Here is a 24,646-nt window from a genome sequence, read left to right as displayed (position 1 = left end):
AATCTTCCTTCCTCTTCGACTCCTACTGCTTAAAGTGAGAATGAGTCACCTGCCAGCTCGGCGCAGCGCGGTCGTTGTTCCGCCAGATCCTTGCATCGCGATCAAGGCTCACTGCGGATCATGCGTTCTATTCCCGCATGACATTCTCAATATGCTTGAGAGCCTGAGCCGTTGATTCAAGCACGGCGGTTTGCTTCTTCGTACTGGGGTCGTGCAAGTTTGGTTCTACTACATCAAGTAAGTCTCGGGAAAGTAGCACAGGACTGCATTTTGGCCTACCACTCAGATTATCACTCCTTGGGACGTAGTTTTCCGGCCTTAATTTGCCAGGAATCACCTTGGGGCCTTTGAGGGAGCGGGCATAGGGCTGGATCTTCTGATGACGGACGCCCACCTCAGGTGCTCTCTCCTGAGGCTGCTCCTAGTGCACGGGATACTTAATATAGTAAATAGCTGCTGTTGGAAGCCTTTTCTAGGCCAGCTGTGCCTCTTGGGACCCAAGGAGGTGTTCCCAGGACCTAACTTAAATTTGTCACGAGGCCACAGAGGTCTGTGAAAGCGTGAATTGTGACCTCCTTCGGCGTAATGTTCTCATACATATCATTGATCGCCAGAAGTGCAGATATCCTGGATGTCTCATGCCAGAGGGCAACACCTGAGCAGCTGCTACCTGGCTTCTGGCGAGGGTTGGTCCCTTCCAGGATGCAAAAAGGAGCCTCCTGTGATGTCTATTCACCCGGAGCACTCTGTCTGCAGGCGGGTCAACTAAAGCCAGCCACTCCTGCGGATCAAGGCCGCCTGCCGCCCAGCGGCAGAAAAGAGGTATGCCGCAAGTAGTAGATGCGGCCGCCGCAGCAGCCTCCGCGAGCTTGTGTTGGCCGCCCTTGGGCGCCTTCGCGCAGGCCTCCAGCGAAGCCCCCCCAGACTGGTGGCAGCAGGGGCATGCCATGGGGGCCATCCCAGAGCGACAGTCCAATAGGCAGTCTCCTCAGATCTCAGGCAGCCCCCACACCACCCCCACCAGCCCCATGAACCAATCGCGCGAGATGTCGCAGCTGTCGATGTTCCGCCTCGGCTCCGAGACGGAGGTTGAGCGCGGCTCCAGCTGCGAGGGTGACATGGGGCCCTGCACCAGCGATGGCATGCCAGCCTCTGCGCCCTCCTCCATGTTCTTCAACACGGGGCCCAGCGGGCAGCGAGACGCGCCCTCGGCCCCCGCGCTCCCTCCGCGAGACACCAATTCCCCGCCACCGCTGCCGCCGCAGCTGCGCGCAGCCGAGGGGGGGATAGTGGGGCTGAGCACCGTGGGGCTGGATGGGGACTCGGGGGAGCAGAAGGCCTCGTTGGACAGCAGCTCGATGTGGTCGCCAATGCTGACCACCGGGATGGCCGCGCTGCAGACGACGATGGGGGCCGGCAGCAGCGTGCAGGGGGACGCGCCGGCCGGGCGGCTGCCGGCCGCGCCGAGCCTGCAGTCCTGGGCGGGCAGCCTGGAGGTGCCCGGCTGCCCGGCAGGGCGTTCCTCGACCCTCAGCTCGCCCGCTGCGGCTGCCGCTCCGCTGGAATCGCCGCCGCCTTCGCCCCTGCAGGAGGCACTGGGCGTGGGCCGCGATGCCGATCCCTCGCTGCAGGGCGGCTCTGTCACGCTCAGCATGCTCGCACAGGTGACACCCTTGAAACGTGCACTTGTTGTCAGGAAATTTCAACACATACATTTGCATGGATATTGTATTGTAAACGAGCTGGTGCTCTAGTCTTAATAAAGGAGCTGCTGCTTCAGTTTATCATAACGATACAGCACTTGAACTGAGAGGGGTGGTGTGAGCAGGGAGCCAGCGTGCAGTCCAGCCCGCAGCTGCCCATGAGCAGCCGGGATCGGACGCCCGCCGCGGCCGCCGGCGATTCCTGGGGCGCCCCCGACACGCCGCGCCCGAGCGCTTGGGAGGACCAGCCGGTAGCCGCCCCTGCAGCGCAGGCGCCGGCCGGAGCCGGCGGCAGCGCAGATATCGCGGCAGCAGCAGGCACCGGGCAGGCGACGGCCGGCAGTGCCGTGCGCTATGAGAGGGATAGCTGGGCCGCTGGATATGTCCGCCCCGACACAGGCAGCGCCGCTGGGGCAGCCGGCCGTGATGCGGCGGCGAGCCCTGCGACCAGCAGTACCTTGCAGACGGCACTGGCGGACGAGGCACGCGGGGCGGCCAGGCTGGGGCGGCCGACATTTCGCGAGCGGACAGACAGCGCAATATACCACCGGGACGAGGAGGCTCCGGAGGCTCCCTCCGCGCCGTTCAGGGTCGTCCGGCTGGAGCCGTTGACTTCTGCGTCGCCGGCGCCTGCGCGGGAGAATGCGCGTGGCAGCAGAGGGGTAGATACGGGCAGGGGCGGCGCGCAGGGGCAGACAGGGGAGATGGGGCTGCGCGGGGCGGAGGAGGCGGATGCACGCGCGCATGTGCTGCAGGCGGAGCTGGGCACCAGCGTGGTGCAGCTGTGCCGCCGCACGCGCGAATCGCTGGACGCTCAGGCCGCGCCGGGGCCGTCCGCCGCGCAGGTGCGGCCCCTACAACACACTTTTCACCTCAATGAGTGCCCGAGGCATTCTTTTCGCATAAAGACAGTGCCATCAAGACGCTGTGCTGTGGGGGGACATGTCCTGTGCTTCCAGGGCAACGGAAGGCCTCTTGAGCTGGGCATGATTGGTGGCTGTGTTGCAGGCGGGCGCGGGGAATGGGAAGTGTGCGACGGCGCCGTGGTCGTCGGGCGCACAGGCGGGCAGCGCCCCGACCAGCGGCGAGCTGCCAAAGTCCTCCCTGCGCGACGACAGCGCTCGCGACTCCTGCGGCCGCACCGAGGCCGACTGCGCCGACAAGGCACGCCTACTGGCTCACTAGAAACCCCTTCCCACAGCCAGATCTAGAGCTTCTGCTCCCAGATTCCCTCGAGGCCCATCTGCGTGTCTCAACATGCCCACTCTAGACGACGTGTTGCGAGCACCTTTCCTGCAGCCCTCCTCGTGTGCCACACCGTGCTGTGCGTGAAATGTGAGTCACTAAGCATGCAGCGCTGAGATGGGTGTACGTGTTTTGCAGGTGTGGCCGGGGCTGAGCCTGAATACCGCGCTGACCCCTAATAGCGGCATGCGCTCGGTTGCGTCTGCAGTGGACGGCTCGAGGATGGAGCGAGAGCTCTCCTCACCCTACACATCCTCTGTCATGCCACCTGGCCAGGTGAGCGCCTTGCCTGCAGCCTTGCCTAGAGCCTTTATCTTGATTGGCACTTGCACTCCTGAGGGATTGCAGGCACAGCTACAATTGGCCTTAAGACGTAATGCTTCTGCAATGCAATGTGCATGTTGATCTGTCTTTGAAACGCGGGTGACAGGAAGAGAATTGGACGCAGGTGGAGGGTCCTCGGCTGAGCGGCCAGCGCAGCAGCGAGCAGACCAGCGGCAGGCTTGGCGAGGCGGCGGCGGCTGCGGCCGGCGCGGGCGGCTACTCCCGCGCGCAGCCGCAGGCCGGGCCGGCATCTGCGCGGCAGCCGCTCCTGGCTGGGGACCGCGCCGGGGGCGGCGGCGGCAGCAGAAGTGTGAGGCTGAGCGGGGAAGCGAGCTTTGGGTCCAGCAATTCCAACGGCCCGCGCCTGACGGAGGCGCTTCTGGCCGACCTGGAGACCCAGCAGAAGATGCACGCGCGCAAGGAGAAGCTGGATGTTCATGGTGGGATATTTTCTGCCCCTTTGCTTTCTCACACCTGCCACATTGCAACATTTTTTAGCATTGCTGCTGCACTGCGGTGCGCTGTGCAGGGGTTCTGTGTGTTGAAGTTGAGGGGATTGGAAGCATGCAATCTGCTGTATTGTGGCATGACTTTCTGACAATGCTGCAACGGTGAATGAGAAGAATGTGAATGGTGTGTGCGCAGGGCGGACGCGGGCGTGGCTGGCTGCAGCAGAGCTCACCCTGGAGACGGAGTGCCGGGCAAAGAGGATGGCAGCAGCGCGAGAAAAGAGCTTGAACTCTGTTGACTCAGCCATGAAGAGAGGGGGCAGGAGCACCCCTGCAAAGGCAGCAAACAAAAAGGCAGAACCCAAAAAGCAAAAGGAGCGCCAGGGATTTGGCCAGTGGCTGTCCTGCTTTATTGGAGGGGGCACGCACTGACCCCTTTCCCTCTACTTCTTTACATTCGTGTGAAGCACGGCTTTCGTGTGGCTCTGGCTTTTATATTGTCGTCTTCAAGAAGCTGCAAGCACGAGTTTTTTTCCTTGTGCTAGTTCATCTGCATTTTCTGCATGCCGCAGCAATTTTCACAGATCGGAGAGATTTGCGTTCATGTTGGGCTGGGAGAGGCAATCTGCCAGCAAATGATCAGGCACTGTATGTGTCTGCAACGTTGATTGTGTGCTTGCGGGGACTTGGGAGAGACCAATAATGAATTTGGCGGCAACATGCAAATCTGGGTGCCATGGCCCACACAAGAGGAGTTGTCATGCTCTGTCGCCCAGATTAGCATTTTGATTTTGAACGGGGGCTAGCTCACTACTTATGCGCATTGGGGAAATCATAAACATTTGTTCTACTGAATAGAACCTTAGGCAGGCCCATCTCATTCCCTAGGGGCAGAAGACTGCACATGGGTTTGTCCGGGTATCACAGCATTGCTGCATGCCTGAAGGGCAAGTGTTTCTTCCAATTGGCCTGCCCTGAAATAGTCAACGGTGTATCCCTTTCATTCATTCAAAGGACTGCGGAAGTTGTTATTCATTTTGCAACGGTACCAGAAGTGTGATTGATCAAGGATATCGACTTGACAATCTGAGTGTTGTTCCTGCTGTGCCATGCCATGCAATTGTCTGTGTGCTAAGTTAGGGTCTTTTGTTCCTGCTCTGCCCCCATATTAGCATAGGGACCGTTGCTTTCTTATTCAGTACTCATGATCATTGCATATTCCTTACTAGCAGCAGAGCTGATGGGGTGTAAAGCTGATGTGTTACGTTTGGGATGCCCAATCAAACGTAATTGCCTCGCTTACTTATGCGCACTTGCATGGCATGTACTCAGTGAGTACTTCTCACGCACCAAAGTTCCAGCATAGACTGATCGCCTAACGCCACTCAGTGTACACATACATTAGATCTCATCACGATGATCTCAGAGGGCCTTGGACGGAGAAATCCTCGTCACTTAACTGTTAGGCAGCACCCATGAACAATGTCTGAGCCTCTGCCATGCATGTCAAGAGGGCGAAAGAATACATTTACAGTACTACTTCTACTGATCAACAACCGCCGACCAAACAAGTACATGCATATCACGCAGTCAGCGGCGACTTGCAGAGGCCCAGAAGGGAAAGCCATTTGGTGGCAAAAAAATTGGTCAGCATGACAGAAGGAGAAAAGAACTTCAGGGCAGCCATGGAAGGCGCAAGTCACAAGTCTAAAAGTGGTCTTTGCAAAAGTGTCATGTAGTGCTCCTGGGTTGCGGATCATTGTATTGTTGCTGCACGACGTGCACTTGCGAGGCAGCCCTTCCTCTCATCTCCCTGGCGCGCGCACTGCTTTGATGCCTGCATACCTCTATCGTTCATATAGGGACACCGCCTGCTTATCTGGGCGGCGACTGGGCCTGCTGCCCCAGTCTGACCGCAGTTCTGGCGGCGTCGGCGGCAGCAAAGCCGCACTCCGCGTCGCAGAATGCGCGTGCGGCCGCCAGTGCGGAACCCATCGCATCCAGGTGCGCCAGCGAGTCCTGCAGCCGCAGCGGGCGGCCCCTCAACCCCTGCTCTGCCTTCTCCTGTAAAGTCACACCCCATGTCATATGAAGCACCGCACGTGCAGTGACACTGGTGAAACAGTAACCTAGCCAGGGACATCCACAACACAAAGTGTGCTTGCCCAATGGTTTAGCAAAGCACAATGGACAAGCACTCTTGTGTCGAGAGCTTCCTGGCTGCCCGCTGGGTGATCTGCGCCATGAGTGACCTCAGCAGAGGGTGGTGGGACGGCAGGCGGAGGGGCTTTGGTTCTAGAAATTCAAGCTAAATTGCAATTGAAGAAGAGGCGACCATGGGGACGACATTCTGCATAAACATTGAAAGCGCTGCACAATAGGCAGCCATGTGCAGGGAGATTCTGGATAAGAGCACTGCTGTATGCGGCGTTTGCCAACTTGGCGAAGGCAGGTGTGTTGTATTGTAAGGGAAAGGGGCTGCTTGCCCGTGCGCGAGCGTGGAGGCCGGCGGCCATCTCACGGGTGCATGCAAAGTGGTGGTGCGCGATCGACAGCGCCTCTGCGTCCCCCGGCCGCTGCCTCTGGATGGCTGCCAACACCGCTGCCCTCCACAGCCGCACCCCTGCAGCAGTGACTTTAGATTAAGCAGTATGCCGATGGCACCAAGGCTGTTCCACACCAGCTCACTTCTCCTGCACCTGCTCGTAAGGATGACCAAGCACATGGTGGCTATCAGTGCGTGGTTGATGTGCAATCAGGCTGATAACCAAGAATTTGGGGACTCCATGCGCGCCAAGGCTGAGGAGTCCCCCCTTCTTACCAAGGGGGGCTGCACAATACGCATCTGGAAGGCTTCAATTGCTTCCAATACAAGGCGGGAAGACCCAGAACGGAATTGTGGGAGGAAACACACCGATGTCGCCGGAGGGCCCGCTGCCGGCGCGCTTGCTGAGCAGCAGCTCGAGAGCGTCCGCGCGCACCAGCAGGTCCATGCCCGCCCGCACTGCCTGGTACTGCCCCAGCCCTGCGCACCCAGCCGCGCCGTTACTATCATGCAAGTGACAGTTGTGAGGTTGCTGGATGTGGCCGCTAATACAGGCCCCTGTTCTGCTGACAGGCAACTCCGTTGCCTGCTGAGCTGGAAAGCAGACTGCCTTCGCAGTAGGGCCGGGAACTGCCAAGACTGACTGTGGAAGGCATGGGTGACCCGGCGGATAACCCTGTCCTGGGGCAGGCTCGTCCTTGGAGACCCATGCCCGGCACAATCAGCCCCCCAACGCCCACCAGCTTGATAATCCCTCCAGCTGGAAAAGACGCAGATCATGACAGGCCATTGACACAATCACGCAGCCATCAGCCAACTTCCTCGGCGCGCAATATAACCATTCACATTGCATTATGTACAGAGCCACCAGCAGACTTTCCCGGCGCCCACGGGAAGCGCTAGTCACAGCCGCGCACACAGACGCACCGGCGACGAGGTGCACGAGCGGGCGCCACTCGCGGGCGGCGGCCCATGCGCGCGCGGCCACGGCGGCCAGCTGCACGAGCACGTCCAGCGCGTCGGCGGCGCCGCCGGCCTCGAAGGCTGCGTGCGCGCCCAGCAGCAGGCCCGCCTCCACGTCCGGCGGCAGCGCCCCGTGCCGCTCCAGCAGCACCGCCAGCAGGGAACTCCCCAGCACGCCCGGCGCGCTCAGCCCCTGCCCGGTCCGGTCAGCCGCGTTGACTCAGCCAGGTCAAGTCAGCACGTCTTCATCCGTATTTGGTTCCATGCAAGGGTCAGGCCTTGCATTGGTTTTCTCAATGTACGTTGTGTGGTGGACTCAACTCAGTCTGCCATTGCACGAGGAAAGTGCACTTGCATGCTGCTCTCCACCAATTGACGCCCTAAAACCCAACAGACATGACTGTTTTGAGGGAGCGCAGCTTGCCTACGCACTTGCCACGTGCACCGGCAGGGTGCGTGGGCCTCACAGCGAGGGGCGCACCTCGGTGCAGCTGAGGAAGCCGGCGGGCGTCCAGGCGGCGGCTGACTCGGCGCGCGCGTCGTGGTGCGCGGCCAGGAGGCCCTTGAGGAATGCGTCCGCCAGCACGTCCGCAGTCTCCTCCACCGACATCTGGTACGCAGCCGCATACTCTATCGCCGTCTGCGCCGCAAATATTTCCCGGCTATTACTCATGGCTCCCAATGTGAGAGGGTCAAAATCCTCTTGCCGGTTTCTTTGCTTGCCATCCAATGCAGCCGGCAAAACGACTTTTGTCAAGGAATTCTCGCCCGAGTGGACTGTTACAAACAAAGAAAGTGTCTTTACATTTGAACAAACCTGTCTCTCCCATGTCCTGCTCTGTCGCTGAGGTGATCCCCATGCAGAACCACACGATCCAGATTTACGAGCAGGTGTCTTGGGTTACAGCAGCGCACCGGGGCGGCGGCGGGCCCCTTCATGAGCAGGATCTGGAGGGACTGGCGGGGCCCGAGGCGGGCGGCCTCCGCGCAGGTCATGCCCAGCAGCGTGGCCGCGCGGAAGCTGGCCACAGCCAGCGCGCACACCGGCCGCGCCGCGCCGCGCCCCGCACACGCCTGCAGCGCCTCCAGCACTCCTATTGCAGTATCCACCCTCGTCTGCCCCTGCGCGCGCCAGCACAAAGAAACAGTCAGCTTCCGTCAGAAGGAGTATTAGTGCGTTGGGCGGTACACCCTGTGAGGAATTTCTGGACATACCTTTAGCTGGATGTGGCGGCAGGTGCATCTCAATATGGACTAGCTGACCTGCAGGCTGTCTGTCAATGCAGGTGCACATGTAACTGTGCGTGCTTGGGTCATATAGAGTGATGGCATTACCTGTCCTGATGAGACATTTTACAAGCAGGTATGCATATGGGATCATGCCGGAGGTGGGCAATCTCTTGGTCTGGAAGGATGAGTATCGTCATATGTTGGACCGGTGAGATTGACTCAAGGGCTACACTTGGCAGGAGGTGTTACCCCATTGAATGAGATTGGTGCATTATTTGAATATACTTGCAAGCATATATTTGTTGAAGGCAATGTTGTGGCAAAAACAAATTGATGGGGCAATACCCGGCGGCGTAGGAAGCTCATTACGGCGGCAGGGACGACCTGCGCGACGGACTGACCTTCCTCGGCGCTGCCGGGCGGGCGGCAGAGGCGGATGATTGCCACCGCCGCCTCCACCAGCACCACCTCAATCGGCGGCGACGCCAGCTCCCGGCTCAGCGCCCTCGCACCCGCCTGCGCGCACAGCAGAAAAAACTATCTTAAGCATGACCGGTACAGGGCACTGAAACGTAACGACAGCAGCGTTGAACTCTCAGCACTGCGGACCGTACAGGACCACTTGTTCTCATTCTTATCAAGATTAGCGATGTGATCATTTGGATTACCTGTATCAGGATGTCCAACACAGGGCTCTGGAACATCTCGTCAGATAATGAGTAAGATCTACAGAGAATATAGGTCTTGACCATAAGGCATCACACCACAACGGTTATTTGGCGGCGAGGAAGGCCACCCACCACGTTGCCCTGTTCCAGCTGTGCTCGGACGGCGGCGGTGATTTCCTTGGGGCCGGGTATCCCCAGGATCTGCTGCAAAGCGGCCAGTGTGGCGTCCACGGCAGCCTTCTCACCTTCCCCATCTGTTCCTTCGACTGCAATCCCAGGCATTGCTGCAGCTTGCACTGCACCGCTCGCAGACCTCTCCTTACCCCTGAAAAGCAGGGCACTGCATCTCTCAACACATTTCCTTGAGGAGCGGTGCAATAAGAGGTCAAATGCGCAGAAGACATGCACGCTCGGGATACACATTGTGGTCAGGCACCTTGACGCAGGTGCAGAATCCGCGTCGGCCTCTTCTTCATCAAATGCAGTTGCTGCCCAGGGCGCGATGAGGGGCCCGGCGCGCAGCGGCGCGGGCTGCCCATCCAGCTGCAGCCGGGCAGACAGCAGCTGCAGGCTGCGCGCCAACGCCCGCACCAGCCCACTCTGTGGCTCCGCTGTACATGACTCCTGCTCAAGCCACGTCAGCGCTTCCTGCACCATCAAGAGATACTCCTTCAGGAAGGGTCCTCCCAAGAAAGGGCAGGCCATGGACTGATGGATGCCCCGAGTTTCACACGCCCACCCTCGCCTCTCAATTCATCATCAATAGGCAGGGGTGAGGAGATACAAAACTCAAGGCACGTCACGATGCATATAGAGAACTTCATGACAAAGCAATCCGCAGACCCAACCTGCAGTAGGGAGAACTGCTCGCGTGGGGAGATAGCCAGGCTGGCGGCCTGCTCCACCAGGAAGCGCGCAGCCAGCAGCGGGGGCAGCTGCTTGTCCGCAAACAGCGCATGGATGTCCTGCCACACGCCCTCGCGCAGCCTCTCGCCCCACGCCAATTCCATCCAGTCGGCAAGCACCGCAGCGGCCTGCGCCAGAGTCACCTGCTGTGACTGCTGCCCTGTAGCTTCCGCCCACCTGGGCACCACCATGCGCTCAAAACTCAGCTACTCAGAGTCTGGCCTACCAGATTAAACACAGCAGGCTGCACGAGTGATCAAGCTTCAAGATGCTTGAAACTTTCTAGAGCTTGATTTGCATGTGCATTTTGACCACTGGCAACAAGAATGGAGCAGTGTGTTTGAATGTGTACCTTCGGGCATTCTGCCAGTCCTGCTTTGCAAGCATGTGCGCCAAAGCGGCGCCGGCGTCAGCATAGACTGGCATGCGCTCGCTGGGGGTGTCAGGCCAGGCCACGAATGGCTCTGCTTCGCCGCCCAGCAGCTCATACAGCAGATGCACCCTCCTGCACATGTTGCGACAGACAACTGCTCTTTATTGCCTTCCACTCATCCCTTACAGGTTAACAGGCAAATAAGCACAGGCCACTTGGCTTGGCATAATCATGGGAATGTGCAATGAAGACTAGAAAAGATGCAAATGGTCAGGGTCACATTGAGAGGGTGTCAAGAGGGTGGAGAATATTTAACCATTTATATTGCAAGCAGATTGCATGCCCTGCGGTATGTATTGCAAGCAGATTGCATGCCCTGCGGTATGTGTACATATATAACTCTGAGTGTTGCAGAAATATTGTGTAAGGCAACACCAAGGTGTTTGCTTGGGGGAGAACGGACCCGTAACGGGCGCTGCCGCTGCCCCCAGGGACGGGAAGGTCGAGGGAGACGATGCGCTTCAGCAGGACCTGGCGCTCGCAGGCGCTGGCAGCGCTCCTCAGCAGCTCGTCCGCGACTGACCACGTCACAGCCATCACCCAGGCCGCCTCTGTCTCCCCCTCAGCAGACCCTGCGTCCCACAAGGTTCTGATCACGCCATAACACAAGCCAAGCAATGCAATGCTCCATCATTCATATCATGCACGTGCTGAACGCAACTGGACTTTACCGCATCAGCAGTGCCTCTGCGCTACCACAGGAAACGGAGGCACATAAGCCACTGCTGCAAAGGGTCACACCTGGACGCCTGGCAGGGGGCGGTGTCATTGAGCGGGTGAGAGATTCAAGATGGGTCTCCATCTCTCGGTACCTGCAGCCCGCCCCGCACTGCGCAGACAGCCCACATGCATGTGAGACAGGTCCATCCCACACCATTTCCAGGGCTTAAACACCACGTGAGGCTTTCGGGTGTGTGTTCTGCACCGCGCGAGACAATGCTTCAAAAGACGATGACGCACGAGTAGGCGGACCTGCAGGAAGCGCAGGCACCCGACAAGGGGGCAGCCAGGTAGAAACAGCTGCACAGCCTCGATGGCCGCCTTGAAGGCGCCCTGACTGCATGCTGCCCGCAGGGCAGAGGCCGCTGCAGCCCGATTGGTCTCCACCTCGCCTGCCTTCTCCTTCTCTGCCTCAGCTCCTCCTTCACCCCCATATTCACCTGCAAGAAGCTCACCATATTGTTCTAGGTACCAATCACATGCTTCAACAGCTTTTGGATTATGGTAGGAAGATTGCAAGCACCCATGACTGATGCGCACCTTCATCAGCGCTGCTCTTGCCAAGCGTGGCGTTCAGCCACACAGCCAGGCAACGGAGCGGTGCGCAGCCGTGACAGGCAGCCAGCAGCGCCAGCATGGGCCACCTGTGCATGAGGGCTGCAGCAAGCAGCGCTCCCGGAGGATCGTCCAGCTGCCCGACTTGCGCCAATAAATCCAGAAGCTCCAGACCTGTTGGGTTAATTTGAAAGAGTCGGTGCATTTGCCATTGCGAATGCCAGCACATACCACAAACTGTAATTGATCAGTTTTGGGATGATGCAGCTGTGCTGTTGTGCGCCTTACCTTCGCTCTGCGGGAGTGCAGAGGCCGAAGGGGGTGGTGCAGTTGCTTGATCAGGGGCCAAGCCCCGAAGCACGTGCAGCAGGTGATGCCGCAGGCTGCTATCCTCAACATGCTGCACAGCCGTCCCAACGATCTGCACAACAGGGGAGAAGCCTGATCTCCAATTATCATCATTAATATTACACGCTTTTCCTGCCAGAAGCAAGGTGCGTCTGCAGACAAGCTGCAGTAAAGGCTGCCGAAATCCTACCCCTTGATGGACTCGCCAGATCCAAGCAAGACCCAGTCAACCGTGGGCACGGTGCTCAGTATTTATACTGCCCCCCGCCAGCCGGGGCTGATCTCCAATGAGACTCCTTATATATTATTGCTTTGTGCCCGTCATTAAGAACTTATCGGCAAGAGAAGGATCTCCTGCCGTTTGAAGGATAAGGGATAATTGCGGACCTGTTGGTATGGATAGCTGTCCGCTGAGGCTTCTGCCAGGAAGTGGACCCAGTCGTTGTCGGCTGCCAGATGCACCATCCGGCTTGCATCCTTTTCCAGGCCATGCTGCTCACAAAAGGCCCTTAAAAGCACCCACTCATGCGCTCCCTTCTGACGCGCTGCACTCTGCGCAACACCACAGGCCATGTCACCTCCAGGAAGCATTTTTTTGTCTCCAAGATTTTGGCATAGGAAAACACAGCGCTAAGATAATCAGAATGACAAGCTCACCTTTGCTGCAGAGTCTTGAGGAGCCGATGCAGCTTCTGCTGAGAGCACAGCCTTTGCCAACTGATCTGCAATCGGTTGCGCAGCTGCATTTAGGGAGTCAGGCTCTGCTGTGCTAGCCTCAGCCAAGCCTGATGCCATTCCAGTAAGTGCATGGTCATCCACGAGTCCCTCTGCATTACAATATCATAGAAATGGTCATCAATATGTACTTGCTATCAGATACGTGGTGTTGACGAACCCATATCATTCTGTTGTGGGTCTTACCTTCTTTGATGCGGCGCAGAACTGCCACATCGACCTGCAATCGCCAGGGAGGCAATTTGCAGAGGGCCAGCAGAGTCACGCCTGATGCAAGCACCTGCATACACAAAAAGATCTCAGGCACCAGATGAACAAGGCTGCGCTTCACTCTTCTACAGAGCGGACATCTTAAGGCCCATCCTGGGGAGCACTCTTGTGTGTATATGTGCATTGCAGTGTCATGACCCCATGGCTCCCATGCATGCATGCACACCTTGGGATCTTGGTAGCAGGCCAGACAGACTCTTTGAGCGCTCTGCTGCAAGGTTGCAGCATCATCCTCGGAAGGGAAGAGGGCTGCATCAATAGATGCATTTGACAAGTAGGTGAGCAGTGCCCTCAGTGGCTGCCCAGCCCGGATCAAGTCTTCCACAATGTCCATCACCTGGACCTGCATGATATGAGACCTCTCATACACAAGTGGATCGGTAGCTTCATGAGTGCCACCCTTACAAGGTGTGAGTTGGGTCAATGCATCGTGATGACTCACCTTCAAAGTCACCAGATTCTCCCCTGCGTCATTAATTGATCAAAGCTAACAATAGCTTACGTTGCAAAAATACATATATATCATCGATACAGGGTTTTATGCTCAATGTATCTGGTACAATGGTGCCCATGCAAAGGCCAACACTGTTGCAATTCCCTCTAATTCTGATATGATCGACAGCTGGTCACAGCATCTCTCTACCTCTACAAATCTCTGAAACATTCAATATATAGAGACAAAACTAGGGATTCACATTGGCACTGAAAGGAATGTTAAAATCTACGTTGCAAACCCTTCCAAAACCCTAGATAGAATTGCTTGACTGCTAAGGTGACAGCCCAGTTCTTCCAACAAAAAATAAATTGAAGAAGCTGAAATAGATAAGTTTGTCAACTGTTGAATGTAATAGATGAGTTTGTCAAGTGTTGATTCTCATTGTGTAGAGTACCAAGTTTCCTAGCGAAAAGTTACAAGGTGATCTGATCAGGTGCTGAAAGAGAGTCCGCATGGAATTCGGTGCCCAATGCACTGCAGACAATTTGCGACGCGCAGGTAATAACTATTGCTTGCAATCTTCAGATAGGTTGCGAAGCAAACGAGTTCATCAGGTGTTTAGGTGGTCTAGTAGAAACTTTAAGCAGGGCAACTTTGTTCACAGTACTATTGTGTTCATGATGTGTCCATTGCGTGAATTTTGGGATTCTGCCATCTTGCCAGCTGCACAAGATTTTGAGGATCATCACCATCGTCCAGAGGATACAATGGCCCCCCTCTGGAATGCAACCCATAGCTGAGCCTTAGTCTTCAACCGAGCTGCAATTTTCTGCTGCAGAAGAAGCTGGCAACAGCTGCAGCACAAGCGGGAGGGAGTACCTGGCCTACTTCCTGCACAGGCATCTGGACTTTCGCCTTCCTGAGATAGACTCCCTTATAGAGCTAGCCGGGCAAGGCAAGGCATCTCAGAGCAGGTGGAGGCAGCCATTCGGGGGGCACTTCTACTCCCCTTTCTGGTACCTGCAGCTGCCCTCCGACGCAGTGGCGCATGAGGTTGCAGAGCGCTCCATCCTGCTCAAGGTCAGCCTCTGCTGCATGACTGCTGTCTAGTGCGGGTTGCTTGTTGTTACTCTTGGCAATTCTATTGCCCCTCAGCTTGGGGGTAAGATCTCCTGATCCTTGTAATGATGCTACTTGGAGGAAAAAATTATGAAGTACAGGGTCTCAAGATTTTTCTTCAGGCGATCATGTGTAACTCCTGCAGGGGTTTTTGGAGCTTTGGGGTGAGGGGGAGACATGGGAGGAGCTTGAGGCTTCCATTGCTGCCTTCCCAGACGAGCTGAAGCAGCCCTGGCTACAATCAAATCTGTCCATGAAGGTGGGCTGTCATTCATGATACACTCAGTGAACATCTGTCCATGGCAACGTCAGACTTTGATTGTAGATTCGAAGAACATATGCCAGAGAATGTCTGCCACAGGTGGTGATAGATGGGTGGGGACGGGTCATCAACAAGCAGGAGCAATCGGAATGCCATACTCGCTTGGAATGCATCCCGTTCCAGGCATGCTTTGCTACCATATATACATTCCTTCAGCTCTGCTTCCCTTGCATGCAACCTTGGCGTATACCGCTTCTGTTGTTGCTTATGATTTGAATGAGGAACACCTTGCTATGTCAGCACGCCTGAAGGATTGTGTGCCGCTGCAGAACCCTGTGAAACTGACAGATCCAGACATCGTCTTCCGCCTCATCATCGCAAACTGCTACAGCAACCACGGCATGCCAGACACTGTGCGCCCTCTCTCAGTGTCTCTTTCCCCCCAGGCTGCTATGCCATGTCGCAGATACAGGATGGCATCAAGTGAATGCCGGCTGATTTGACGAGTCAAGCGCTTGCAAGCCTGAGCATAAGCTGAAGCTGGCAGGCGGTGGGTGCGCAGGTTCCCAAGCGGATGTACTTTGGCAGAGAAGTGGGAGTGGGCAACCGCAGGGTGATCTCCCAGTATGCGCTGCCCAAGCGGGTCTACCTGGGACCCACCTCGATGGACACCGAGATGGCCTTCCTCATGTGCAACCAGGCCGAGGTACTCTCTCAAACCAACTAATAAACTAGCTCACATGCAGCATCATGCGTCACTAATTGGATTCTGTGGTCGTTCTGCCTAAATTTTCCTGCAGCACACAACACTTCTCCACCAATACTAGTCCTGCTACGCGAAAAAAATCGTTGTGCTGTGCCTTTTGTGCACACGTCAAAACAGAGAGTGCATATTGCTATGTGGGCTGCAGGTGCGGAAGGGCAGTTTTGTGTTTGATCCGTTTGCTGGCACCGGCAGCATTCTGGTGGCTGCAGCGCACTTCGGAGCGATCACCCTTGGCGCTGACATCGACATCCGGGTGCTCAGAGACGGCAAGGTGGACACCTCCGGCAAGGTGCGCGCATCACCCACCCTTGTGTGCCTTTTTTTTTTTGCATGCATGCGCATGTGCCCAGATCTTGAGGAGGAAAGACATGGCCCCCCTCTGGTGGTCCCCCCCTGCCTTTGACATGCTTCTCGAAACTCAAAGTGCAAGGTGCCCTGTAGACAAGCGGGGCGTTTCTTCACTCGTCCCTGAAAGTATGTCTTGGAACAAATTGCCCGTCGAGAGTTCAAGCAGGTGCCTTCAAATTCAGATGATCACAAAGACAGAGGCATGATGGGGGCATGCTCCCGGCAGGTGGCGGACAATTGGGCCAATTTCACGACGTACGGCCTGCAGCAGCCGGCCGGCCTGATCCGCGCCGACGCGCACCGGCCGCCCTTCCGAGACAACCTGCACGAGGTGGCAGCCCTCACTGCTTCCCCACACCTTGCATACATGCACACTTAGTTGCAGAGTAATTCTGAGTGCAGTTGGAGGGGCGAATTCTAGACTATTTTCCAGGGAAGGCGAATCTGAGGGAAACGGAGGGACCAAATCTGAGAGAAAAAGAGGGAATGATGCGCCCCAGTGACAGTTAACCTCTGGCCATTTCGCCAAATAATTGGGCAGGTTCCTTTTTATAGGTGCCCTTTGAACCAGATTCTTACCAACCTCTCAGTCTTTAGGGGCTTGTTCCATCAGTTGCAAATGACTCAGATGTTTGTTTTGCGCGTGCAGATATTGGATGCGGTGGTGTGCGATCCGCCGTATGGAGTGCGCGCGGGCGGCCGCAAGTCGCAGTCCAAGCCGGACCTGCAAGTCCGCAACCGTGCAACCCACATCACCTCCACCGCACCCTACTCCATGGGTGTGCTTTTTTTTTCTCCTGCTCTCCCAACAGCGCACTTCTTGCTCTTGCATGCAGCAAAGTCCCACTCACATGCCGATGCGGCCACCTGTATCTAGTGCTTGAAAAGGTACTGCAAGATTCACATCCGAATCCTGCATGTAAACGGCTTGTGCAGGTCTGCTCATATTGTTCTCTGCGGTCTGATAGGTAATTAGAGGCACTTCACTCAATGTGCCGCAAAGCTTTTAGTGATCGGTGTCCATGTCTGCAGGCGAGTGCCTGCGCGACCTGCTGGACGTGTCAGCGCGGCTGCTGAGGGTGGGGGGCCGGCTGGTGTATTTCCTGCCTGCAGCTCCAGAGGTGTATAGGGAAGAGGAGGTCCCACGCCACCCTGCGCTGCGGCTGGTGGCCAACTCCGAGCAGGTCCTCACCGCCCGCTACAGCCGCCGCCTCATCACCATGGAAAAGGTACCGGCCCTGTACACACCTGGATGACATTCCCAGCGCTCCCTTGTGGCGTCTTTGATCCAAATGTGTCTCAACTTTCGAGGAAGATCTCGCAGTTGCCCAATAGCTTAACAGTGCTGAGTTATAAGACACCTGCTTGACCTCTAGGGGACGCAATTGCAAACGCGCCCCTCAGATGCCCCTTCTCTTCTCTGATTGCAACCTTTCACAGACGATGGAAACAGACATTAAGTTTGACAAAAGGAATTTTGGATGACAATTGTAGTAGTAAGGCTTGTGGCATGTGCAGGTGCATGCATACGATCGTGAGGCCGCAGCGGCCTTTCATGCGGAGCAGGGAGATCCGCGGATGGCCATAGACGATATTCCTGCGATAGTGTATGAGCCGCGCCAGTACGTGGATGGCAAGCTTGTGGTCTCAGAAAAGCCCGCCAACAGACCAAAGTACCGCAGCAAGCTGTGCTGATGTTCTGCCTGTCCCTTCTGGCACTAGTGTACTTTGCCTTTCAAGCACCACAGCACTGCACTATAGTGACTATTGCATAACACATCTAAGTGTTTTGGGGCGGGCATGATGTTACATTCAATTTGCTAAAATCAGCATAATGTTCATACAGTACAGTGAAGGCTCTTGATCTATCTATCTTCCAAGTCTATAAAAAGCTGTCTATGCATGTGGACATCATAGTGTGGATTTTTGCATATCAAGAAAAGGTCCACGAGTTCTAGAGCTTCACTGGCAGGGGCAGAAACTGTAGCAGCAGTTCATTCAGTTGCTCAGGGGCATCTCTGGGAACCCAGTGGCCTGCGCCTTCAATGCGCTCATACCGCCACAGACCTTCTCGCACAAATTTGGATGATACAAGCATCTGAGGCTCCAACAACCCCTGGTCGCCCGTTGACCACACTCCCATCACAGGGCAGGCCACCTTGGGCATGTCAAGCGCTGGCTCTGTTGCAGCAAAGCGCTCCACCTGAAAGTTTGCTCGGTACCAAGCCAGACCTGTACAAGCACCAGGCTCTTATTTCTGCACAACTCTTGCAGCTTTTAAGGGATAATGAGCAATTTGATCCATGCCTTCTCAAGATTTTTGCGAGGTATCTTTAAAAGATACAAGAGAAGTCCTGGAGGGAGCAAATTTGGGTGCATGCGCGCACCTGCCGACAGGGCACCAGGCCTGAACAGGTCTCTGATGTATGTTGCCATGTCTTCTGACCCCACATGCGGCCCCATGAATTCTCGGAAAAGCCGCCAGTTATCCGCCTGCAACAGCTGCTCGGCCTTGCCCTGGTACTGGAACAGCAGGAAGTACCAGCTGGCTGCCCTCTGCTCTGCACCCCCCGCTCCCCATGCACCCCCTGGCATGCACATCAATAGTGTGTCACTAGACAAACCTGACACACATTCTTCTCATCAGTGGCGCTCGCTCTATTTTCATGTCCGCATACTCTCTTGGCTGGAATTTTGTACACGGAGCCGTGAACTGGAGCGAGAAAATCAGAGGAACGCAAGCTCAGCTCGTCCACAATGACTCAACAAGATACACATGTGCGGGCATGAGACGTGGATGTAGATCTGTCATGCAGGCGGGAGGGAAGATGGCTTACCAGGATGACCAACAGAGATGGCCACCAGCCGCTGGACCCTGTGGGGCACTGTGGCAGCCATGCGCCATGCAAGGGCAGAACCCCAGTCATGCCCCACCAAGCAGAAGCTGGAACACAGGCACATGTCAGCATTCCAATATCACACGCCAGAGGCTGGAACATTTTGCAACCTGTCATAGTACATTATGGCCTGAAGTTCAATCGCTACAGCACAGCGATGGGTGCTGACAATTGCGAAGATGGCTCACCTGTCAATTCCAAGCGCATCAAGAAGAGCCAGAACATCTGCCTGAGCATGGCGCAGGGCATACGCATGGATGTCAGCCGGTTTGCTTGACTCGCCAAATCCTCGGAGATCCGGTGCAACTACTCTAAACCCCTGTTGTACTAGCAAAGGCACCTGCAAGTGATCACTTGAGTCAGTGAAGCAGCGTGCCCAATCATCTCCTAGCAACATGTTGAAGATGACCCGAGACATTCCATCTATTTACACGTACCTGAGCTTTCCAAAGCCTGGAGGAATCTGGAAAGCCATGCAACAGCACAACACAAGGGCCGTTGGAGCATGGGTTCCCTTCAACCTTGGCAGCGATCGTGATGCCATTCACAACAAAGCGCATGTCAGGCATATTGTTGAAATCACTGTCGATCAGGAGGCTGGAAGATCCTCAGAAATTTGGCACCACAACAGGGCACATGCCGTGCCGGAAATTCCGTGATCAAGTAAAGCTCAGGCTGAAGGTAATCCCATTTTTGTTTCTAAAGAGTAACACATATCCTGAAGATTGTCTATTGTACAACTCGGGTCTCTTATCTTGTGAGACAGAAAGAATGGTTCACGATGGGGTTGGAGATCCGCTCGTCCAGTCTCTTGTTGCTGTCTGCCTGACTACAAATCGCCACTTTCATGCAAACTAGTTGCATCAATCCATTTTTCTAATACATTATTGCTGAAACAGACGAAGTGTTGCATGGGAAGTCAGTCCCCATGTGGGCAGATCATAACTCCTCCCGTCCAGCTGAGACAAGCAATTTTCCTCCAGTGATCATAGCAACTCTGCATTGGATGAGGCAAAAAAGCACGTTTCACATTCCTTCCAATCGGAGGCACGTAGTATTTGAATCATAATTTCTTACCCGATTGGCACATCATCAGGCATCCTTTGCCCAGTTAACAGCCTAAGGGAACTCAATTTAGGTGTTGCCATCAACATCCAGTGAATTAGACTTGTATAGAGCCATTTCAGAATGGCAAACGTGGCCTATCAACTAGGTAGCTCCGCTTTTGCAGCGAATAGTGCACACTCTGCCCCTCACGCTCACCCCAGCTGGAGCCCGTAAGCTACTCGGCTTTCCTTCACTGTACACAATGTAGTTCAGAAGAATTGTTTTTCATTTCAACGGTGCTAAAGGAGTACTTGTAGATGGTCTAAAGGGCAAAATCGCATCTGATGATTTCTAGTGTACACGTCTGCAAGACTTTATTGTCAGGGACTGAATATCCTTTGTTTGTTAATCCAGGTATGACAACAATGGAGGGTGCGCATCTTGTGTCTTCACCATTTCGGGAAGTGTTTTATGGAAGGCTCAACTGTGATGAGAAAAGTTTGCCTCGTCACCTGCCTCTACTTCTCCTGGGACTTCATAGCTTCAACACTCGTTCAATTGATTGCATTGATCTCTATTGCTGTGCCTGCCACAGGACATGTGTGGCTGTTGCTGGCAACGACTACTGCATTGTGGCTTCAAGCACCCGCCTCTCCACTGGATTCTCAATCCTCTCCAGAGATGTCTCCATGGTTCTCAAACTGTGCGCTTACATCCACAGACTTCCAACACTGATCTTCAAAGCTCTCCATGTCCTCATGTATCACCTGCATCCTCTGTTGCAGGCCTGGTGCGGATGCCAGTCAGCATGGATTGGTGGAAGCATAGGGAGGAATGAATGAGACTTGTGCTGCGATGCAGGTCGGACAAGCTCATGATCCTGTCGCCGGGCTTCCAGGCTGACGCGAAGACACTGCACAAGGTGCTGCAGCAGCGCTACATCCGCTACCAGTTTGACCACGGCCGGCCCATGAGCGTGGCCGCTTGCGCGCAGCTGCTGGGCAACACCCTCTACTACAAGCGCTTCTTCCCCTACTACACCTTCAACATCTGCGCCGGGCTCGACGAGGAGGGTGAGCACGCGCGCTGCCCCTATCTAATACACTCACAGGGCGTCTGGGATTGGCATTGCTCCCCTTGTGCACTGTCTTCTGGACCTGGCGCTGGAGCTGGCAAACGTGCAATATTGATTGAGGCCTTCACTCCCTGGACACCAGGGAAGAAGAGGTCCTTCTGGAGATACTTGGCCTGCTGTCTGCTAGTTCCTGACTACTGACCGGTGAAATCGTGCATTTGCATTGGTGCACAAAGAGAGAGCGCTGACAGAGTGTTGTTTGCGAGCAGGCAAGGGCGCTGTGTACTCGTATGATGCCATTGGCTCGCATGAGCGGTCGGGCTACGCAGTGCAGGGCTCCGGCAAGGACCTGATCCAGCCTGTTCTGGACAACCAGCTCAAGGCTGCCAGCCCCCTCGTCCTGCCTCCAGAGGTGTGTCCTCTGGCTATTACTCTTGTGCTCACTGTGTTTGCACTGTTCTGCTCCTTTTTAGTGATTGCCTCAACGAAGAAGAGTTCAAATCGCAAGGCATTGGGTGAGAAGTATCTGTGTCAAATGTTCCCCTAAGCTCTGAGATCACAAGAGCGTGCTTTCTCTGCTTGCAGAACTGGATGAGCTCGCTGCCGCTGGACCAGGCAGTTGACCTTGTCAGAGATGCGTTTGTCTCAGCTGGCGAGCGTGACATCTACACGGTGAGATATTTGGCTGCTAATACTCTGGCATTCTGGGCTCCAGCCCTTGCATGCAGATTGATCCAGTGTGCATGAACCATATGTGGCCATGCAGGGTGATGCAGTGGAGATCTACATCATGACCATGGAGGGCACCAAGAGGGAAGTCCTCGAGCTGAAGAAGGATTAAAAAGGCTGCTTGCTCTCTCAGCTTCAACTACCAAGCATGCCAAGATACGACACTGGGATGAGGCCATTTAAAAGTCACAGAAAGCAGCAGTGTGCCAATACTGGCCATGCTTACTCTCTGCGATAGTACACTGTAAAGAGAATCGAAGTTCTTACGGCTGCGCGCTGTAATACAAGAGCCCAATCTACCAAAAAAGGCTTACCTGGGTCTAAAATCACTGTATTGCGGGCACGCCAGAATTCCTTTGCTTGCATACGCCTGATCAACGGTCATATCAATGCATCACAAGTCCTGCTCACGTCGTAAGAGCCTTCGAGGTCAATGAGTAGGAAATCATTTGTTCAATTTCATAGTAAGCACGCCGCATGAAATGGTAAGGATATATATATTCTTGACATAACTCAGTCACCAGAAAAAAGGGTACTGACGGTACCAACATCCAGTAAGTAGTCTTGCTGAACTCATACTCTTAAACCAATATTTCAAACACCTCTGATTGCGCCAGACACTGCACCTCTCTCGCCTCACAATGGCTGGGGGTCCTGAACAAACCTCGCCAAATCACTCTTGACCAGAGGCAGTTTGTGACAATACAATAGACATGCCACAAGCGCGCATGCATCTTGGGCGACTCGCGGTGTACAGCGCCTAGCTTGCAGGAGGCACATCGACCGGCATGCTGTGCCAGGTGGTGATCTTGGGGTCCCGGGGGTCGCTGGCCGGCTGCCAGCGCGTGTCGCAGCTGATGCGCATCTCATCGCTGTCATTTCTAGCCGACATGTGCAGCACGCGCGAGTCCAGAATCAGGACGTCCCCTGAAATGAAGTTGGCTATCTTCCAGTCCACCTCGAAGCCCAGGTCATCGCCCAGACGTGAGCCGTCGTCGTACAGCCATCCGCTGGATGTCCCGTCAGCGCCCACCTTGGACTCTCCGTAGGTGCGCTGGATCTCAGCAAAAACCGGATCCTTGTGTGACCCGCGGGCCACCTGCACGACGCATGCACACCTGCCTCAGCATACCTACAACAGCATGGTGCCCTCTGGACATGCATGTATTGGCTACAGTCGTTCAAGGGTGCTGCATGCGCAGGGCTTGAGAGAGGTGGCTGCTCTGTGCAGGCGGGCGCGTACCATGACTGGACCCATGTGGGCTGGGATCTCGCCAAATGGAATCCAGGCCGTCAGCATGCGCTCGGAGCCTCCCACAAACACTCTGTCCATGTGCACCCCCGTGAACTCCCCGACTCCCACCGCTCGCAGCCATTTGAAGCCCGTGGTGACGACCTCCTCGCCCTGCCGCAAGATCCTCTGCTGAGCCATTTATAGGGATACTGTGAAGGGGTTTTGAATTGCAAATATGCGAAGTTTTGACATTGAGCTCGGCTGTGCATTTTGGGAAAGTGGAGAGAGTTACCATCAGCCTCTCCATGAGTTGGAACAGGCATTTCTTTTCAAGGATGCGCCTCACAGGTTCCGCCATCGCGATGTCCTGTCTGTTGATGAGACCGATTCCAGTCTGTTTTGGGCCTCTTGGGGCCAGAGGAAAGCGTTGACAGAGGTTTTGGAGGATGAAGTCGTGTGCCTGGACAATACAAGAGCTGTGAAGAAGGGGTGGGCAGTTGTACTGGTCAAGTAACGCCAGTTGATTGGGGCATTGGGTTGGACTGGAGCACCAGGAAGCATACCTGCTCAACGTCTTCGTAATCAAGAAGACCACGGATCAACACATAGCCGTCCGCGTCCAGCTGTGCTTTGAGTTCCGGATCGTCATCTTCTGTATATGTTCGAAAGCTGTGCATGTTCCTGATCATCACCTTGCCCTTCCCCGCATAGAGACGACGAGGACAGGCCCCCAAAGGCATATCGTATGCGCGACCAGAGTCATACTTTGGCATGTCTGCTTTCTGAAACCGCTTCTAAACACAGACAGGTTTACTTTAAAGTTGCTGATGGTGGCACTGTCCTTGGAACGACCCCACTTTACTGTGCATGGACTGATGGACGTGAAGAGCACCCACACGTGGGTCACACAGCTTGAAAAATAGTCACGATAGTTTTACCGCGCAGCTCGATCGCGAGATCCATGCAAGGCAAGGAACTTCAGGGGTGAAAATATTTACAAGGGATATTATTCTTGCCCTATTGGATGAACCCTATCCCAACACAAAGAAGAGATGGGAGGCTCCCATTGGGAGCCTATCCTTGTGGTGCTTGCGGGGGAATCTGGACAGGTGTACAGGTCCTGTGAGGTGCAGTCATGCCATGTATTTCGGTGCTCCAATTTACAGTGGGTGACGGCAATTAGACCAGCAAAGTCAAACGGTCTTGTTAGAGGCATGACTGGTTTGCAAATATTGCAACCTTCCTCGATAAAGCATGCCACGCAATAATGTTCGGTGGTTAAGATATTATGGCTGGAGCGTATTTTGGCTGGCCCTGGTATTGTTCTGTATTGACGAGGTAAGTGCATACGAGCAGTCAAATTGTGACCTGCCACGGTGCCTGAACGAATTGTGACATAGCGTCGTATACTTGAAATCTTGCTACAAGTACTGCGTAAGAGAAGATTGAAATGCCATTGGGACCGATAGAATTGCTGTACGACGTGCCGTGGTGGTGGGTTGAGTCGGAGCCTGTTGCAGGGCACCTTGTGCACCGGAAATGGAGATGCCCTGGTGCAGCGGGCGCCCAGAGTACTCTTCAAGCACAAATATACCAAGCCTGGCCAGCGCCTGTCAGAGCGCTTCACCAGCGACCTGTC

General features: G+C 55.3%; 6 protein-coding genes across 6 annotated transcripts; 3 read left to right on the top strand and 3 right to left on the bottom strand.

Moving 5' to 3' along the window:
- Positions 1-824: 824 nt before the first annotated feature.
- Positions 825-4,153, top strand: COCSUDRAFT_39129 (hypothetical protein; the record flags this gene model as incomplete). The annotated part of the gene is made up of 5 exons (XM_005651953.1): positions 825-1,664; positions 1,829-2,548; positions 3,087-3,224; positions 3,379-3,712; positions 3,918-4,153. The coding sequence occupies 5 exons, from the start codon at positions 825-827 to the stop codon at positions 4,151-4,153; spliced, it is 2,268 nt and encodes a 755-aa protein (XP_005652010.1).
- Positions 4,154-4,995: 842 nt separating this feature from the next.
- COCSUDRAFT_32014 (hypothetical protein) lies at positions 4,996-5,352 on the bottom strand (the record flags this gene model as incomplete). The annotated part of the gene is made up of 1 exon (XM_005651952.1): positions 4,996-5,352. One exon carries the CDS (start codon positions 5,347-5,349, stop codon positions 5,173-5,175), a length of 177 nt encoding a protein of 58 aa, XP_005652009.1. The 3' UTR covers positions 4,996-5,172.
- A 244-nt stretch (positions 5,353-5,596) lies between these two features.
- On the bottom strand, positions 5,597-13,443 carry COCSUDRAFT_55471 (hypothetical protein; the record flags this gene model as incomplete). The annotated part of the gene is made up of 21 exons (XM_005651951.1): positions 5,597-5,785; positions 5,920-5,957; positions 6,138-6,344; positions 6,636-6,746; positions 7,194-7,422; positions 7,711-7,869; positions 8,145-8,351; positions 8,805-8,975; positions 9,260-9,452; positions 9,564-9,775; positions 9,976-10,210; positions 10,386-10,538; positions 10,870-11,038; positions 11,208-11,295; positions 11,439-11,626; positions 11,727-11,915; positions 12,030-12,162; positions 12,477-12,641; positions 12,747-12,874; positions 13,011-13,104; positions 13,261-13,443. 21 exons carry the CDS (start codon positions 13,441-13,443, stop codon positions 5,597-5,599), a joined length of 3,441 nt encoding a protein of 1,146 aa, XP_005652008.1.
- Positions 13,444-14,042: 599 nt separating this feature from the next.
- On the top strand, positions 14,043-17,847 carry COCSUDRAFT_64244 (tRNA guanosine-2'-O-methyltransferase; the record flags this gene model as incomplete). The annotated part of the gene is made up of 11 exons (XM_005651950.1): positions 14,043-14,052; positions 14,369-14,610; positions 14,795-14,908; positions 15,011-15,094; positions 15,241-15,324; positions 15,474-15,617; positions 15,823-15,966; positions 16,252-16,356; positions 16,675-16,804; positions 17,058-17,254; positions 17,544-17,847. The coding sequence occupies 11 exons, from the start codon at positions 14,043-14,045 to the stop codon at positions 17,718-17,720; spliced, it is 1,431 nt and encodes a 476-aa protein (XP_005652007.1). The 3' UTR covers positions 17,721-17,847.
- Positions 17,848-17,979: 132 nt separating this feature from the next.
- COCSUDRAFT_55469 (alpha/beta-hydrolase) lies at positions 17,980-18,923 on the bottom strand (the record flags this gene model as incomplete). Its single annotated transcript, XM_005651949.1, has 3 exons — positions 17,980-18,257; positions 18,413-18,613; positions 18,863-18,923. The coding sequence occupies 3 exons, from the start codon at positions 18,921-18,923 to the stop codon at positions 17,980-17,982; spliced, it is 540 nt and encodes a 179-aa protein (XP_005652006.1).
- Positions 18,880-22,661, top strand: COCSUDRAFT_45873 (N-terminal nucleophile aminohydrolase; the record flags this gene model as incomplete). Its single annotated transcript, XM_005651948.1, has 7 exons — positions 18,880-18,986; positions 20,384-20,401; positions 20,565-20,672; positions 20,831-21,042; positions 21,314-21,456; positions 21,630-21,716; positions 21,811-22,661. 7 exons carry the CDS (start codon positions 18,880-18,882, stop codon positions 21,883-21,885), a joined length of 750 nt encoding a protein of 249 aa, XP_005652005.1. The 3' UTR covers positions 21,886-22,661.
- Between the last annotated feature and the right edge of the window lie 1,985 nt (positions 22,662-24,646).

The sequence above is a fragment of the Coccomyxa subellipsoidea genome, assembly GCF_000258705.1.
Source record: "Coccomyxa subellipsoidea C-169, whole genome shotgun sequence".
Taxonomy (NCBI): Eukaryota; Viridiplantae; Chlorophyta; class Trebouxiophyceae; family Coccomyxaceae; genus Coccomyxa; species Coccomyxa subellipsoidea.
This window is presented reverse-complemented; position numbering and strand designations above follow the sequence as displayed.